At 52.4% G+C, this 18201-nt stretch overlaps 2 protein-coding genes across 7 annotated transcripts; one reads left to right on the forward strand and one right to left on the reverse strand.

Moving 5' to 3' along the window:
• Positions 1-4124: 4124 nt before the first annotated feature.
• On the reverse strand, positions 4125-13161 carry PLAGL2 (PLAG1 like zinc finger 2). 6 transcript variants are annotated; one of them, XM_027472768.3, is made up of 4 exons: positions 13033-13161; positions 10745-10963; positions 8975-9369; positions 4125-8059 (listed from the first exon to the last, which is right to left on the reverse strand). In XM_027472768.3, the coding sequence occupies exons 3-4, from the start codon at positions 9235-9237 to the stop codon at positions 6838-6840; spliced, it is 1485 nt and encodes a 494-aa protein (XP_027328569.1). In that variant the 5' UTR covers positions 9238-9369; positions 10745-10963; positions 13033-13161; the 3' UTR covers positions 4125-6837. The 6 variants fall into 6 exon arrangements, with proteins under 6 accessions (XP_027328569.1, XP_071882601.1, XP_027328571.1 ...); XM_072026500.1 differs by having other exon boundaries at positions 10745-10959; positions 13033-13123; XM_027472770.3 differs by lacking the exon at positions 13033-13161 and adding an exon at positions 12419-12599.
• Positions 13151-16988, forward strand: POFUT1 (protein O-fucosyltransferase 1). The gene is made up of 7 exons (XM_027472781.3): positions 13151-13335; positions 13426-13547; positions 14305-14487; positions 15088-15200; positions 15648-15840; positions 16107-16349; positions 16474-16988. The coding sequence occupies exons 1-7, from the start codon at positions 13221-13223 to the stop codon at positions 16660-16662; spliced, it is 1158 nt and encodes a 385-aa protein (XP_027328582.3). The 5' UTR covers positions 13151-13220; the 3' UTR covers positions 16663-16988.
• Positions 16989-18201: the final 1213 nt, after the last annotated feature.

An 18201-nucleotide genomic window follows, 5' to 3' on the forward strand; every position in this document is an offset into this window, starting at 1 on the left:
AACACTCAAGGCGAGTAATTCAAATGCTTTTAATGAACACCTTCCTTATTAAAAAAAACTTCCAATTTGAAGTTCATTTTGCAAGACAAGGAAAGAGCTACCTTTAGTTGCGAATTGTACATTTCCTAATGGCACTTCATATTTTTACGATTTAAAAACCTTGTTTATAGCCCCCAAAATACTCCATTACGAGGTTATTCAACGTGTGTAAAAGTGCTAGAAAGTTTATTTTTAGAAAACCACTCACGCTTTAACGAGGGGAAGCTCTGGCTCTGCCAGCTGTAGCTGCAGGAAGAGGTCAGGTACTGGGGCTGGCACGGGCTGCAGCTGCAGGGAAAGGAGCTGAACCCCTGCCATCAGCCACCAGGGCTGAGAAATCCCAAGCCCCACCTTACAGCAGGACCTCTGCAGGCTCCGGATCTGGTGCTGCCCTCAGCTTGTGGCAGGAGCAGAAGTGGTGCTGCCCTTTTGGGCCAGGATTCTCAGCGGGATGCAGCTGTGAGGGCCCCGCAGCAGCTTCTCCTCCTCCAGCAGCAGTTTCGTTGTGTGACAGCTTCCCGGGGTGAATCCTCGTGGCTTCCACAGGTTCCCTCTCGTGACTGCTTCGAAGGCAGACGTCTCTACTTTTTTTTTTTTGTCCAATATCCTCATTCAAGTAAAATGCCAGTACAAGTATTAACAAAAGAAGCTTTCTAAAAATAGTTTCTAGGTATTAGGGAACACTAGCACAAGAAAAAGTCAAGGCGTAGGCACTCAGCAGGGCAAGGAGGAGTCAGAAATTCAGGCCAGGCTTCCAGCAGCAGGAACTGCAGCTGCCCAGGGCCAGCTCTGCCTGCACGGAAAGCAGCAGCTCAGGTGTTACCTTCAAGCACAGGACAGTGAGCTGTGAAGGAAAACGGGCAGCTCTTCCCGTCCCGTGGGCTTTACGTGGAGCTTTTCGTTCGTCTCAGTACGTTATCCATCGGCCCTGGCTGTCTGTTTGCATAGTAGCTTCAAAGAGAGACACGGGATGTGAAATAGAGGGTGAGAGTGAAGGTGAGGGTAACTGAGAAAAGGAGGTTGGGGGTGTTGTTAACGAGATGTTTTCCTGTTGAGGATTGTTCTAACTGAAAATGACGAGCTAACCTTTAATGGCAGTGAAAAAAAAAAAAAAAAAATGGATTCCAAATTCCCTGTTCTTTCTCTTGCAGTGTGTTTAACTTTCCTTGTCGCAGTGAGCTCCAGCCTGACAGAAGGTACCTCCGTGCCACACGAGTTCTTTGCGTGTGCTGGTGTTCAGGCACTGCTGGAGAGAATTATTGGAGCCCCAGCTTCAGCTGCAAGCACCCAGCGCAGACGATGCAGAAGGCACAGAAACGCGCAGAAGGCACCTGTACGCACGGAAACAAAGCGTGCTTTCAATGGGAAAGCAAAGCTAATTCAGGGGGTGATTTGTGAAAAGCAGAAAACGATCTATTCGGTCATTGCAAAATCAGACCCAGGAAGAATTTTGCTTGACCTGCTCCTGAGGTCCGAAGCGCTCAGCGGTGCGTGGTCTGTGCTGGGTGCAGATCACACAGGAGTCTGCTGGGGAAATGCTTTGGGAGAAAACTTTCTACCTGAAGCTACAAAATGTCTGAAACGTGCAGCAGGATTCCTGGAGGATCCTGGCTGTCCACCAGAACGAAGCGATTACACCGCGGGGTCGGGGCAGTGGTACAGAGGGAAGCTGAACCTGAGCACCCGCTACCGGTGCAGGTGGAACAGCAGGACCTGGATTTCCTGCCAGCAGCAAGGTGGTGGAGGCAGGGGAACAGGTGAGTGACGGGAACGAGAGGTCCTGCAAGAAAGCCTCAGCAGTCCCAGCGTGCTCCTGAGTGCAGCTTCCAGCTGCCTTGCAGCCCATCCACTGAACCGTGGGCACCCGGCAGGACTGCATGGGGAAAATACAAAACAAATGAGTAACAAAAAAACAAAAAAAAAAAAATTGGGAAAAGATGAAAACCCGTGAAGTTTTAATGAAGTGGTTCTGTTCAAGCCCTTCTGCTCGGAGCCGTGCACTGGTGGCAGTGTCTGCTGGGCTTGGGCAAGCAATTAGCTGAAAAATAGGCACCCAAGGGAGAATTCAGGGAGGCTGAGTAGCCAGGATTAGAGAGGATAAGCAGGAAGGTAGGGTGATGGGGGGAGCATCTTTGAAGATTTCTTTGTAAAAATTTTAATTGCAGGCGGTAGAAAATGCCTCTGTGGGATTATTCTTTGCAGATAGCAAAAGTGATGCAATGTCAGAGAAAGGAAATGGGGATTTTTAACGGTGAACTGCAGGAAATCTTCCAGGCAGCTGCTATTCACCTGTCAGCAAGGAAGGAATTAAAGAACAAAGAGCTGAGCTCCCAACAAAAGTACTGAAATCATCAATCTACCAGAGGGAAAAAAGGGATTCCCATTGAAGTGACAACATTTTTCAACACGAAGGCTAAAGAGCAGGCACTATTGTGAGACAGCTGAACAGGATCTGTCAAAACGCCGTACGTGGACATTCTGTCAAGTGAAATTCAGTGGAAACAAATGCAAGTTAACATGTTGTTCCTTCATACAAATGGATTTTCAGCAAGCTGTAATCCCATGGGGAAAAAGATCTTCAGACTTTCACACAGCTCCAGAAATCTGAGCCCGGGAAGGGCTGGCTAGGTGAGTTAACCCTGCGCTGCCCCAGAAGTGGTTGTCCTGCATTATTTTCTGATGAAGGAGCTGGAATTGTTCCTATTTCAGTGGGACACCGTGTCCGTGCCTTTTTGATAACTGAGGGACATTCAGATTTGTAATTGCTGGCGTTTGTGTCACGTCCTGTCCTTTCACAGCCTTGTGCTCTCTGATTGTATCTCAGGCATCTGCACGGTGCCTGCAGGACTTGAACCCTCGTCAGCCACACTCCAGAATATTTCAGAATATTTCTTTACTGAACTAAACCCTTCTGGCCAATTATTTGCTGTAGTTGCTCCTCTCGGGCTCAATCAGTTGACACCTTTCTGCTACAGACGTGCCTGGAATAAAGACAACACAATGGGAGGGTCCGGGGGCACTCCCCCTGAAGCCCATTTAGCATTTAAAATGCTCTGCATCTTTGCAGTCTGTCTTGCACGTAGTAGGCTAAGAGGATGAGAAGTCTGCTGGCACAGTGTTTATTGCAGACGAGGCTCAGCAGTTCTGACAGAGCCGTTCAGAGTTTTGCTCTCCTACACCTGGTGCTCAGTGCCTCAAATCCTGCTGCCCTATTTCAGCGTAAAACCCTGCCTAGCTTGCCGTCTCCTATATTTATTTAGTCTCTCTGAAAATATTGCTTTAAAAACTCCTATCAAAGCGTTTTGTGCCTCTCCAGATGGCTTAATTTGTGTTTGTCCTGTTTGACTTGCAAAGGTACCCAGCACCTGCAGCCCCGTACCCGATGTCCTCAGCTGCCTGCCGCAGAACGCGGCTCTGTCACCCTAAGGCTTGGTGCTGCGGTCGCTGACACCGATGCTCTGGGTCTCTGGTTAAGGAACACTTCTCATTCACCTTTTTTCCCTGCAGTTTCTCCCTCCCTGTTAATCACAATGTTATGGGAGAAAGCAGGACGTTGACTTAAACCTCCCTAAACCTTGATTTAAAAGAAAAAAAACCTTTCTGGGCTGAAACTTTTTATCACCATGTAACTGTCATAATGGGAGCCATTCCCTCACAAATATCCTGTGCACAACCAGAGCAACTGCTTGCTGCAGCACAGCCCGGACACCCTCACGGCATGGCAAGCACGATGCTGCACTCTACCTACAACTAGCATTAGCAAGAGCTTGGCTAAGCTGACTTCTGATTTTTCTAACAGCTCAGTACACGCCTCCTAAAGAATTTAGATTTAAGTGGCTTATCTTAGCTTGTCGTAGTCTTTTGTTACAATCAGCTAAAAGATATTCACCGATCAGCTTCAGTAAATAATTCCTTTTGTGGACGCTCAGTACTTCAGGTGCAATTAGACGCGGTAGTTTTAGACTGGCTGAGAAACTCCTTGCAAGTGCTAAGCTCTGCTGTGGAACAAAAACTTTGACTCCAGTTTCCAGTGTAAATATCTGGTAGCAGCTTGTGCACGCTGTCTGCAAACACGCTCCCCTTGCTGGTTTCAACTTTCATTTAATTAACAAATGTTTCTGCAAGTCCGATGGTTAGGGTGGCTGCGGAAAGCAAATCACACATGCAAATAATAGTGAAATGAATTCCATTTATTCTTTGACAGACTACTGGGAGGAAAAAGATGCCTGGCTCTAAGTTTAGCTACCGCTGCTAAAGGAATTCCAGTGATGACATCTGTTGAGAGTACAATGCAGGCAAAAAGCAAGAAAGCTGAATACTCGGAAGGGGAAGAAGAAGAAGGTGTGCGATGGCATCGCGTTAACTCTGCTAATCCTCACTTGCAGTAAGTGATCAGTTCTGGCCATTTATTTCTCAAAAAAAAAAAATCTCAGCTGAAGACAGGGGTAAGGCTTGCATATTATTGGTAACGGTGAGAAACTCTCCAGTTTGCCAAGAGAAAAGCGGGAGGAGAGGGGACTGAGGTATTCAGTGGTGGTAAACAGAAGACGAGCTGCAATGCCCTATTTACCTTTTCTATGTTAGAGAACAAGAAGGCACTCGTTGAACTTTGAAAGGCAACGTTTACGGTGGGGAAAAGGAAGTACTGCATTTAACTCGGGGAGATCATTGCCACAGGATATTGCTGAGGTAAATAAATCTTATATTACATTTTGATACAAAAGTATTATTTGCAGCATCGCTGGCTAACCTAAAACAAATGATCTATGGTTTGGAGAATCAATGGATCGCTAAACAGCCCTTCTGGGAGGAATTCCTAAACTAAATTAAAATAAAATTTGTGGGTAAAATGGAAGGGGGACAAGCCCATGAAACACGAGGCACGGCTGATGTCAGGCTGTGGGATCGGTGGCCCCGCAGTGGGGGTGCTCTGGGGAGCTGAGCAAGGGCAGCATCTGGCTTCACGGAAGGAGCTGAGATGACAGAATAGAGGTAGATTTTGCATTTTCTGGATTTATAGAGAAAAATACTGACAGATTTCCTGGTTTATGTTGGCCTACAGTGGTTCCTGCATGCTGAGGTACGAGGATCTGCACGTCTGTAATCACAAACATGGACTGCTGTAGGGTGAGTGACCTCCACGTGTCATTGCTTCAACACCAGGGCCCAGGAAAAGGAGAGCAGGAGACGAGACAATGCTAAATGACACCCAGCAGCTCGCTGCCACTTAGCAGTGTGACCCTCCTGCCCTCGGGAGGGAGACAGTCCGGGGAAGAGTTTAAGAGGTGGGGCAGGGAGCAAGGGAAGCAGAACTTCAAGAGGCAAGGCTCAAAAAAAAAAAAGGAGAGAACAAAAAAGGGCAGTGGAACCAAATCCGAAGTGGAAGGGTGACTGCAGCCCCAAACTCTCAGCATTTGTTGCAACTATTAGTGTTGGGAAAAATGCTTCAAGTACAGTAGCAGAGCGTAAATGAAGCTGGGACCAATTTTTCCTCCCAACTCCTTGCTGTTATCACCCTATGACAGAGGTTTAAAAACATAAAAATAAAAATCTATCTCTTGAGACTGCTTCGTAGATAAGCCAGAAGGGTACTGACCTCACTGAACTGTTGTGGTTAAAAAACAAAACAAAACAAAAAAAAACAACCAACAATCAACAAACCAAACACTAGAAACTCGTACTCTGTTCCTCATCTCAAGGGAACCCGTGGAGCAGGGGCCTGAGGCTCGTTCCCACCCGTGCCTGGTCGGACGCTGCTCAGTGCTGCTGCCCCCTCCTCACCCAGCTCCTTCACATGCTTTGGTTTCCAGAACAGACGCACGATCTGTTTGCCTGCAGGAGATACTTCAAAGGGCTTTATCCATACACCACAAAAACAAGCTAAGTTCTGCGAGCTGCTCCATCCCCTTGACACGTGGCTAGTCAGAGAAAATACACAGGGAGCTGCTGCCGGCAGTGGCAGGGGCTGAAATGGTCCGAAAAAGCAGTGTATTTCCCCATGGGGGAAGAACGTGATAAGTGAAGAGAAATCAGTGCAACCTGACTTCCTCGTGTAAACAGTGTTCTAGCTACACCAGATATAAAGCCAGTGTATCCTGGTGCCTCCTATGTTTGTAACGGTGGGAAGAGATTTGCATTGTGTAAACAAAGGTCACTGAAATGAGTTTAACCTAACAGCTCCGTAACGAGGAACGAGGAGACGGAGCTGAATTCGCCATGTAAACGGTCTCGGTGCTTAACACTGATGTGGAGTAAGCTGGATTCGGTGGAGTAAGCGGTACGAGGTGATGGGATGAGAGGTAGTGGGGAAGGACAGCCTCTTCCCCGTTGGCTTCATACACAGCGGGTGTCCTGACTTCTCCTTCTCTGTGTGAAGGTATCGGCTGTTTTGCCAGAATTGCAGTGTCATAACATGAAATGGAAGCTGGACTCTTCAAAAGTTTAGCCCCAGATGAAAGAGTCTCAACTCCTTCTCAGGGACGAGCCCTTCCCAAAGAGGAACGTCGCTCCAGGCTCTCAGGGAAGGTCAGTGCTAAGTGTGGCTCCTGATTCACAGATTAAGAATTAGATAAAATATATCCAGTCTATTAGCTGAAAACTTTCTGCTGTACAGGACTGGGACTCGCACGGGGATCTCTGCCGTTCCAGTCTACAAGTGCTCCCTCCAGAGATCAGAACCTCCTGGCTGAAACAGCTCTGCAAAGCTTTCGCACCCCAAAGGGAAGGAAGAGTTGTGCGTTTTTAAGGCTCTCCACAGAAGGGTGACCGAAAGATCTGTTCTCCAGTGCCATTTGCAGCTTATTGGAACGCCTGGTGGAAACGTGGCAGCGTGGTTGTGCTCAAGCTGGAGGTGAAGACGGGGGGCAATGAATGGAGGGGCCCAAAGTTCAGGGAGGCCCCAGCTCCGGGAGATTCTTGAGGTTGATGTTGCAAAGTGGTAAGCAGTGGCTGCGTCTCCCCCTGTGAGTAGCCCATGACCAATCCCCCTGAAGACACAGGCGGATTGCAAGGAGGAAGATTTAGGGGGAGGAAGCCAAGAAGATGAGAGAAGTCCATGTTAGCAGCACAGAGAGCCTCTGAAAGGTTAGCAGGGCTCTTGGAAAGCAAAGCCTCATCCAGGGGGGGTGGCTGAGGCGAAGAGGACTGAGGCTCACCAGATGAGAGAGACAGGCTGCCAGGGAAGTCTGACAAAAAGCTGTCCACCTCTACTTTGGGTAGTTTCTCAGGCAAATATGAGGTAGATCCAAGCTGATACTTTGGAGGAGGTTGCGGTGGGGAGGAGATGGGAGAAGAAGACTCCAGAGGATAACTCATTCCCATGGGAAGAGAATTAGGAACCAAAGAATGGGGCATTCCTGAGCTTGGCATGGTTTGGAGATGCGTGCTGTACATGCCCACGGGCAGCATGCCAGGGAAGCTCTTCCCACCTATCATGTCTCTGGATGCCATACACAGGACGGGACTCAGCTCTTCTTTTACAGCTACAGACGAGCTGCAGCTCAGGAGCCCCAGCATGTCAACGGGCTCCGTCTTAATCTTCAGCAGTTCCTGGGAGTGGCTTTTCTTCATGTGCCTGGTCAGATGATCCTTCCGCCCAAACCTCTGAGCGCAGTACTGGCACAGGAAATCCTTCCGTCCCGTGTGCACCACCAAGTGTCTCCGCACATCTTTCCGGGTGTAGAAGCGCCTGTCGCAGTGGTCACACGGATGCTTCTTTTCCTTGGCCCCGCCAGAAGCCCGCCTGGAATGAGCTTTGAGGTGCTCCAGCAGGACCTGGGTGCTTTCGAACGTCTGCAGGCACACCTTGCAGCTCAGGTCACCGCTGGCAGCCGCGTGCATGGCCAGGTGCCGCCTGAAACCGAGCTTGGTGTTGTAGTTCTTGCCGCACTCGGGGCAGTGGAGGGCCTCCTTGTTGGGATCGTGGGTCTGCAGGTGGTTGCGGAGGTGATCTTTCCGGTGAAACATCTTCTCGCAGTACATGCACTGATGAGGCTTCTGAGCAGAGTGAGTGGCCATATGCCTTTTGGGAGAAAAGCGGGAAAGTTTAGACTAGCGGCCGAGCCCTAGAACACATGCTACTTTTTCAAACTGTTCCTTGCGTCCTACACTGCACGCCACAGAAATCCCAGGGGGCATTTTAACGCCGCTGAGCGGTGCTGAACTGACAGCCCGGGCAGCAGCCACTCTCCAGGCACAGAAGCAAAACATCTCGAGCCACGGTTAGGGTCTGTCTCAGCAGTTCCTGGCCTCCCTACAACGCGTCACCTCTGCGGACGGATACTTCAGTCACCTACTCAGCTCCTGCTCTCTGTTGAGGCTACCAAAGGGGGAAAGGACAAAGAAAGTCGTAGCAGTTTGGGACAAGAAATGCTCGTCCGCTGATGAGATGGCTTCACGTCATCAGGAAGCATCGGGTGGTGGCAATGTCTGCTGACAGCCACTGCGGACTGATTTTACCTTGGTACCTTATACTCTGACACTGTTCATCACTTCAAGTTCCTAACGATCACATCATTTAACTATTCTATATTTCAGTATGTAAATAGGAGCTCTACTTCTTCATGCTAGAGCAATAGTGCCATAGAAATACTTCTGATTAAAGTTACAGAGGCAGGGCTTAGGAAATGTGAATGCTATTCTTGCTTTTCTTTTTGGTTTTTAATCTGTGAACTTCACTTTCTGCTTCAATTTCCTCCTTAGTAAAACAGAAAACGTCTTGAGCTCAGGATAAAGTATTATCTGAGGTTCTCTGGAAGGTGCTTAAAGAGACGCCAAGTATGGTAATGTCTGGGACTCAACTGCTTCGCAAGGTAACAAGGGCATTCCCCCTCCTCCACCTTCTCAGAAATTCAATCAAAAAAACATGTCGGAGGGGTTTTCCCCTCTCTTCTGCCAGAGGAGCATTGTTCTGCAGAGGCCCTCAGCAGTTACCTACCTATACAGCTTGTACTTAGAAGCAAAGGCTTTGCCACAGTGCAGCTGGGGGCAGTTGTACGGTCTCTGCTCAGTATGAGAAAGCGTGTGAGTTCTCAGCTTGTCCACATTAGTGAAGGAGGTCTCTGATATTTCACAGTGGCATTTTCCCTGACTTGCGGTCTCTTCACCTCTTGGCCTGGGAACTAATTTCCAGCCTGTCTCTTCCTCCTCCTGCTTTGCATCTTGAATCCAGTTGGGAACACCGGGAAAAAATGCCGTCATGGCAGGCCTAGTGGAACGTGGCCATGTCAAGCAGAACTCGAGCCTGCTGGCGTCTTGCCGTGATGGTGCCTGGGTGCGGTTTCAGTTGGAGCCCTCTGTGACCAAACTGCCTTAACAGCAAAACATCATCATCTGGAATCACAGAAGAGTTGGTGTTAACCCCCTGCACCTTCCACCTGAGCACACGAACGTGGGTGAGCATCAGCAAGTGCTACAAATGCACAAAGGTGCTCATGCTGCACATTCACAGAGGTGGGAAATTCCCAGCTCCAGAACACGCCTGGTTCTTTCCTCCCTTACCCCCTGTTCCGTCTCCCTGAATAAAATGATGTTAAGCTTCTTTGAACAACGTTTGTGCAACTGTTAAGAGCCAGCGTTACCTGCTGTGTGCATTTTCTCCTGAAATAGGTGGGTGTGTCTCTGGAGCTCTAAATACCTGCCCTTTCCCAGCACCTTCTGCAGACCGTGCTCATCCCCTTTTGTCACGTTCTTCATGGCTACTCTCCCTTGCTCTTGCTCTTTGCTCCCCTGGACCAGAAACTTAAGATATTATTTCTTTTTTCAGCCACTCTCCTACCACCACGCTGCACTAGCAAGACCATCTCCTAGCACACCAACCTGCGTTACCACACGTGGGTGAACAGGGCTGTGGAAGAAAGCTCGGTGCTACCAGCACCGTCACACAGCTACCTTTCAGGAAGGCAGCAGGTGCTACTTCTCTCGAGGGCGTGATAAGTCATTGCATTTTCTCTTTTCTTCTGCGGGGCAAATTCTGCCTCTCTGTATTCCAAGGTTTCTACAGTAACACACATTTTTTTTTCTTTCATGCTCTAATCCATCGCTATGGAACTCCAAACTGTCACCCACTCACCCAAACGCACCTCCCGCATCCTCTTAATCTATGGCAATTCTCTGCTGGCTTTTATGTAGAAGAAAATCTCTGCTAGCAGGTTGGTCTTGAGTCGTGTTTGTCTCGCTGGCACAGTACTGCATTTCTGGCAGGTTCCACCAGCACTTACACCAGTACGTGGTGAGCTGGAATGGAAACCTCAGAAAAGCTCTCGCTGAATTTAGCTACCTAAGAAACTTCTTAAAATAGCATCGAACCCTCAAGCTCTTTCTCGCTCCATGATTGCTTCAGAGGGAGGAACTTCCTGCCTGCACATCAACAAGAGTGCCAGTTGTGGGCAGGATGTGCAACTACGAGGGAACTAACCAACCCCCATGAAGAAAGTGCCCCGCCGAGGGTTATAAATAGCTGAAACAACAATAACGGCAGCCGCACAATCAACGCCATACCCGAGCCGTTCCCTCAGGGCGGGGAACACCGGGAAACGGGATGGCTCCAAGACAATGCGTCCTGTGCAGGAGGTGTGGAAACGTCCGCTAGGAACAGAATTCAGCTTTGGGCAGGCTGAATCCACGCAGGCAGAGCGCAAGGAAAAAGGACCGGGCCTGCTGAGCGCCACTTTGGTACAACGCAGCGCGACGTGGTGGCTGCTCCTACCCTTTAGGCTGCAGGAATCCCGTGCTTTGGAGAGGTCTTGGCTGGCGTGTAGGGCTGCGGGTATTTCACCTCTGTATGATGGGTGCTGAACGTGGTGAATGTTCTCTGTCTCCTGCTTCAGGGCTGCGTACACGTTCCAGGTCTCTCTGCCACTTCCTCCAGGTATTTGCTTGTTTCCCTCCGAACACGCTCGGCCATCTGTGCCAGTTTCAAAGCTACCTGAAAGGAGACAAAAGTTCAACTTTGCTGCCTTTAACAGTAAGGTGCACAAACCACCTGTTGCCTTTAGAGCAAAAATCCAAATGAGTTAAGACATGGTAATTTTGGTATTTGATTACAGTTAAATTTCATGAACCAAACTGTGAGATTCTCACAAGAAAAAGGACTCTGCCTACTGAGTCTGTTTCCAATTCTAAAGGCAAGTGGCAGGACGCTGACAGCTGCAGAGTGAGAAAGGAAAAAAAAAAACACAAGATGAGGGTCTGGCATAGTAGCAATGAAAACGCTTTAGCAGCTTGGTTCACCTAAAAGGAACAGCATAAGCACCGTGACAGGGAGCTTTGGGAGGGTAACAACACAACTCACACCTGGCTAAAAACTCGGTGTGATCTCTGTGCTCATATTTAAAACAGCTTTCTTAGCAGCACTTCCCTAAACTCTGTGGCCAGCAGAGAGTAACAGTCACCGCTGCGTGGAGACACTTAACCTGTGCTCCATCACAGCGGCGGTGCCAGCACCTGGAGCCTGTTTGTCTTATGCAGTCCTTGAAAAACACTTCCAGGCTATGAAGCTCCAGGAACCTCAGATAGGCTAGGTACAGAAAACTCCCAGCAGAATTTTCCTCTCTCTTAGTTCTACAGAGGTTGAGAGGTTGTCAGAGTGAACAAGCTGGAAAAAAAACACGATCCACCTGAGGGCTGGATGCCCACTGGCTGCCAACACACAGGAAATATTTCACTGTGCACATCGGGTCTGTGCGAATTAAAGCTGGAAGGCATCGTACAAGGAGGGAGCGTGGGCGATCCCAGCCAGCTGTCACTGCCCAGAACGCAGTGAGAGAGGTCCCAGTTCTACAAAAACCTCCCCAGCTTCACAGCAAGCCCCTGCTCAGTCCCCCACCTGCTCTGACCGTTTCTTCCAGTGGTTAAACCCCCTCCAGGCACTGTTCCTTACCGAGTACCCTTGAGAGCCCTCCGGTGACAGAGCCGTGCTGGGAACCACGTGGGGGAGCTGACCCAGGTTAAAAACCACCGGGCAACACCGAAAGGAGCCTGGGTCAGATCTCTGACCTGGGCAACAGCAGAGCTGTGCTGCGGCAGGGACAGTGGGACGGGGGCTTGGCTGACACCTTGCAGCTGCAGCTCCTCTTTTCTAAAGGGTCTCTCCGCTGTGCAGTTTGCATTTCTCCATCCTTGGCTTCTGCCTGCTGCTAAGGAGCTGCTCCAGCGCTGCCCCTTTTCCTCCTGCTCACACTCACGGTGGGACCGGCGAGGTCGGCCTCGGGTCCCCCTCATCCCCTTCCCTCTGCACTGCCCTGGCCCAGCTGTTCCACAGCAGCTCACCTGAGGGGCTCACCCTGCTGAAAACCCTCTGACTTTTTAATTTTCCCTCCCCCAGCCAGCTGAGCCCCCCGGCCAGCTCTGCTGAGCCTCCCCACGTCGCTAAAGCCCCAACCTGCTCCGGCAGAACCCGGCAGCGACCCCGCAGAGCTGCAGCCGGTGGGAGCCCAGCACCTGGCGGGGGCTGCAGCTCGGGAGCCAAATCCTCGCTGCCCCTTCCCTGCTGCCGCTTCCCACTAATTCATTATTACCATTACCATAATTAAATCTCATAATTAACTGTCATTATTAACGTTCACAGGCACCCAGCCGCAGCCCTCAGGCACCTGCTGCCCCCTCCCCGCTTCCCCCCCCCCCTCCACGGCCCCGCTGCCGCCCCAGCACCGCCCCGAGCCCCCCGGTGCCCCCCGGGGTTGCCCCCGCCGAGCCCCCCGAGCCTCTGCCCGGTGCCCGGTACCGGGAGCTCAGCTCTGAGGCCCCCCCAGTGCCCCTCGGGCAATGGCGTCAGCAGCAACCCGGGACCGGCCCTGAGGGGAGGCCCCGGGGGGGGGTGGGGGGGGCGCTGCCGGTACCGGGACCCCTCCGGTACCGCCCCCGGTGCTCACGGGCAGCCCCGGGAGGTGGATAAAGATGAGGAGGGGGGGGTCGGGAGGAGCCGGTGCAGGTTTGGGGGGGGTCCGGAGGGAGCCGGTGCCGCCCCCTCCCCGCCCCGCCCCCCCCCGCACTCACCCCGCTCCCCCGGGCCCCGCCAGGCGCGGCTCCGGCGCAGGCCGCGGCGGCCCCATTGTGCGGGGCATTGTGGGAGTGACGTCAGCGCCCGCCGCCACCTCGATGGTGCCCGCGCCCCGCTAGAGCGGCCCTGCCGCGGGGCATGCCGGGAAGGGGGCGGCCTCCCGCCGGCCTCCTCCGCCACCGCCATGGCGCCGCCGCCGCCGCCTCCTCCCGTCGCCGTTTTCCTCCTCCTGCTGCTGCCGCCGCTCGCAGCCGGTGCCTGGGACGCGGCCGGGTACCTCCTGTACTGCCCCTGCATGGGTGAGGCCCTCCCGCAGCCCTCTCCCCGCCCCTGCCCGCCGCTGGGGCCCGGTGGGGCGGAGGCTGAGGCCCGTTCCTCTCCCCCCTCAGGCCGGTTCGGGAACCAGGCCGAGCACCTGCTGGGAGCCCTCGCATTCGCACGGGCCCTCAACCGCACGCTGGCTGTGCCGCCGTGGATCGAGTACCGGCATCACCGGCCGCCGTACACCAACGTGAGCACCGGGGGGGGGGCGGGCTGGTACCGGGGGCAGCACCGGGAGAGAACCGGGGGGGAACGGGGGGAGCAGAGGGAGCACCGGGAGGGACTGGGAGAGAACCGGGGGGGACCAGAGGGAGCACCGGGGGGGAGCACCGGGAGAGACCGGGGAGGAACCGGAGGGGAGCACCGGAGGGAACCAGGGGAGGAACCGGGGGGAGCAGATGCAACACTGGGAGGGACTGGGAGAGAACCTGGGGGAACCGGGGGGAGCACTGGAGGGAATCGGGGGAACCAGATGGAACACCGGGAAGGACCGGGAGAGAACTTGGGGGGAGCACCGTGGGGGGGAAATGGGGGAACCAGAGGGAGCACCGGGAGGAACCGGGAGGGAACCGGGGGGAAGCACCGGGAGGGAGCACCGGAGGGAACCGGGGGGACCAGAGGGGGCACCGGAAGGGACCGGGAGAGAACCAGGGGGTAAATGGGGGGGACCAGAGGGAGAACTGGGGGGAGGCTGGGGAGAGCACTGGGGGAGCACTGGGAGGGACCTGGGGGGAACCGGGGGGTGCAGAGGGAGCACCAGGAGGGAACCGGGGGGAGGCTGGGGAGAGCACCCGGGGGGTCTGGGGGAAGGAACTGAGGGGGAGGGACTGGGGTGAACATTGGGGAGCACCGGAGGGAACTGGGAGGCAGGGCCCGGGCCTGGTCCCGGGGTACCGGGGCTCTACTTGAGGCCGGCCCCGCGGTGAGGCCGTGCCCGCCGCCCGCAGCTGCACGTGCCGTACGAGCAGTACTTCAAGCTGCAGCCGCTGCTGCGCTACCACCGCGTGCTCAGCCTCGAGGACTTCATGGCAGAGCTGGCACCGCGGCACTGGCCGCCCGGGCAGCGCGTGGCTTACTGCTTCGAGGCGGCGGCGCAGAGGAGCGCGGACAGGAGCAGCTGCCCCATGAAGGTACGGGCACCCTGCCCCTCACAGCACGGCTCGCTGGGGGTGTTTGGGGCTGGCTGGCTCCTCTGTTTGCAAAAACAGCCCCAAATCTCCACAAGTGATGTTTCTTTTGCTGCTCTGTGTGCCTTGCTGCGCCTTCCTGGCAATTCTTCCGAAGAGTTCTTTGTAATTCTTCCAAAGAATTGCCAGCAAATGCCCGGGGTTCGGGAAGGCTGTTTGTGTAAATGGGTCTTACCTCTTCTGACCTGATTGTGACTTGTCAGGAAAGCAAACCTGGAACAAATAATGCCCGTCTCCTACTGGTCCTTGCCTGGTTCCTGTCTGTGGTATAATTTTGCAGTTTGTTTTAGAGTAACCTTCAAAACACTTAATGACTGCGGTGTTCTTGTTCTTTTAAAACAGCCTTTGCATTAGTTCTCAATTAACTCTCTTTAATGTTTCACTCTCTCCTTCCCGTGGAACCGATAAGGGACAGGCAGGCAGTTAAATTCCCTCTGTGCTCTGCCTGTAACGGAGGAACTCTGGCTCTGCAGCCTGGGATCTTGTTAGCTCACTCTCAGACCCCACGTGTGCACTGAGCTAGCGCTTGTCTCTCCTTTGCAGGATGGAAATCCCTTTGGTCCGTTCTGGGATCAGTTCAAAGTGGATTTTGATAAGTCTGAACTCTTCAAGGGAATCTCCTTCAGTCCTGCGTACAAGGACCAGTGGATCCAAAGGTAGCAAGAAGCTGGAGAACTGCTGGCGTGATGCTCTAGGCATTTAGGTTAACTTGGGAAAACAAAGCCACGAGTGACTTTAGTCATGTTGATATGTTTGGGTGACAACTGCTCTAGCCTGGGATGAAAACGTAAGCAGTCATTGCTAGGTAGCTCACTGTTATGTGTATCAGATTCTTACCTTTTCGTCTGTCAAAGAACACTAGTGAATTTGTTAGAGGGTGGGAGGCCAAATGTGCTGTTGGAGTTTTGCTGCATTCTGTTCCCACAGCAAAATGGTTCGGACCTGTTTTGTGTAAATCCGGAGCAGCAGGTGCTGTATGTCTCAGGCTGTTCTTACCTTCTCAGAACTTGTTCCCAGCAGTCCTTGTGCAAAATGGTGCATGCAAGGTTGTTAAACTCCCATCCGTTTGACTTTTTTGTTTGTTTGTTTCCCCCCCCCCTTAGGTTTCCACCATCCGAGCACCCCGTTCTTGCCTTACCTGGGGCTCCAGCCCAGTTCCCGGTCCTAGAGGAGCACCGCCCCCTGCAGAAGTACATCGTGTGGTCTGACGAGATGGTGAAGAAAGGAGATGCCTACATTCACTCCCTGCTGGTCAGGCCGTTTGTAGGAATTCACCTGAGGATCGGCTCGGATTGGGTATGGCTCGGTGCGGGGCTCGTTGCTGTAGGTGGGTGGCTGACACCATGGAAAAGCTGTTGGAGTAGAAGCTGCCCTTCTGGGACGGGAGCCTGAACCTGCTTGCACTCAGTAACTGCTGCGTTTTGCTGCTGGGAATGCTGCTGGGATTCCTCCTGCAGACAGACCGTAACGCTGCTGGAAGGGGTGGGGGGCTTGGCAGCGTGTTCTTGGTGTGTTCTTACAGCCTTTCCGTTCAAACGTGATGTTTTCTCTTCTTCCAACAGAAAAATGCTTGTAACATGTTAAAGGACGGGACAGCCGGGGCTCACTTCATGGCATCACCTCAGTGCGTGGGCTATGACCGCAGCACTGCTGTGCCCCTCACCATGGACATGTGCCTGCCGGACCTCAAAGAGATCAAACGTGCTCTCAAGCTTTGGGTGAAGAAGACAGAAGCTAAGTCTGTTTATATTGCCACTGATTCCGAGCCCTACACGAAGGAAATACAGCAGTTCTTCCAAGGAAAGGTAAAGCTAAGGATAAATCTTATTCCAGCAGGAGTGCTTTAATAAAAGCTGGTATTATGCTGAGCCATTTGGCTTGTAACAACGGGTGACTGGATTAATTTACTTTCCTTGCTGTTCCCTGCAGGTCAAAGTCGTGAGCCTGCAGCCGGAGGTGGCTCAGATCGATCTGTATATCCTCGGCCAGTCTGATCACTTCATCGGGAACTGTGTCTCCTCCTTTACTGCCTTTGTAAAAAGAGAACGTGACGTGCATGGAAAACCCTCCTCGTTTTTTGGCATGGACCACCCGCCAAGGTTACGGGATGAATTCTGACCAAAAGAGGAACGGGCTCAATAGTTCTCTGAGTGTGGTACCTCGCTGAGGGACTACTCGGGTGCTAACGGTGTTCTGCGCTGTGCAGAGCACGCTGCCGGGCTGCGGCAGGGCTGTTTCCAGCTCCTGGGTACTCCTCACAGTCACTCTTCTGTCTGATCTCACTTCTGTGTTTCCAGGGCGATACCAGGCAGAAAAGAAATTTTAAATCATGAAGTTTATAGGAAACTGGAAACTATACATATACGGTTCTTATGATGTAATTTATATATCTCTCCATCCTCATTTTTGGGGGTCTGCCAACAATTACAAAGAAGCTGCTCAGATTTCCTCTCTTTTACCATTAGTAATTTTTATCTGGAGATGTTGAGAAGCTTCTCACTGTCCAGAACTGACTGTAAGTTCTTTTAAAGTGTGAAGTATTGTCAGAAATATCATGGTCCTGAAAAGATAAGATAAAGCTCAGGATAGGAAATAAGATCTGGGTTTTATCAGGTACAGCTGTTGCCTTGCTGGACCCACATCACCTCGGTGCCTCACTTTCCGTTCCCTGTGGCGGGAGATTCCACACCTGCCTCACAGCAGTGCTGAGTGGGCGGCTGTGGAGCAACGCCTCGATCTCCAGCGGTGCTGGAGAAGCCTGGTGGCAGCACGTTTACTCGTTCCAGTTACATGTTCAGATGGTCTCTGTATTGAACTGGGGAAGGGTTTTTGGAGGGACGTGGATGGACGATTGTTTGTAGTCGAGTTGGGAACTTAGGGTTTTGTAGCTGTTGATGTAAGGTGGATGTTTCTGTTAGAAATGTAATTGTTTTTAAGCTAAAGGTCCTGCCGTAGCTGTAGCGTGGGTTGGTGCATGTTTTACCTAGGTCTGTGTTAATGGTTTGTTTTTATGATTTCTGTACTCTGTAAAAGTAACCCCTCTGACAACAGAACCCCTGGCGGTAGGGCAAGTTCCCTACAGCGAACTGAATGAACACTAACGGCGAAACAACAAAACCACCAAAAAGCTTCATTTTGCCCCAGCATTTATCCATTTACCTCTGGCACCACATCGGGGCCTTCAGGCAGGTCTCAAAGCGCCCACTGCCTTTTCTCCTCCTGTCACCTTTTTTTGAATGCAGGCTGCAGAACTGGGGTTAATTCCTGATAGTGCCACTCGTGAGGCTGTGGGTCCGGGCTGGCCGCTTCTGGTGCAGTTCGCTGGGTTTAATTCTGGCATTTTTGGGTTTTTGTTGTTCCTGCTGTTACTTTCCACCCCCCTCCCCGTGCTGTGAAGGAGATTGGCGGCTCCATGCCCCCTGCCTCAGCCCCCCGCTGCTGCCCGGGGGTGGGCGGGGGGAGAGGGAGAAAAAAGGATTTTTTTAGAAAAAAAACCACGTATTTTTCTAACAAAGAGCTTTTGTAGGCAATGCCGTTGCCCTGCGCGTTCTTTCGGGGGGGGCTCCGGGGCCTACCGAGGGGGGGGGGCCTGAGGCCTACCGGGGCCTACCGGGGGGGTGGCTCCGGGGCCTACCGGGCCCGATGGCGCTGCGGGAG

The sequence above is a fragment of the Anas platyrhynchos genome, chromosome 21 (genome assembly GCF_047663525.1).
Source record: "Anas platyrhynchos isolate ZD024472 breed Pekin duck chromosome 21, IASCAAS_PekinDuck_T2T, whole genome shotgun sequence".
Lineage (NCBI taxonomy): Eukaryota > Metazoa > Chordata > Aves > Anseriformes > Anatidae > Anas > Anas platyrhynchos.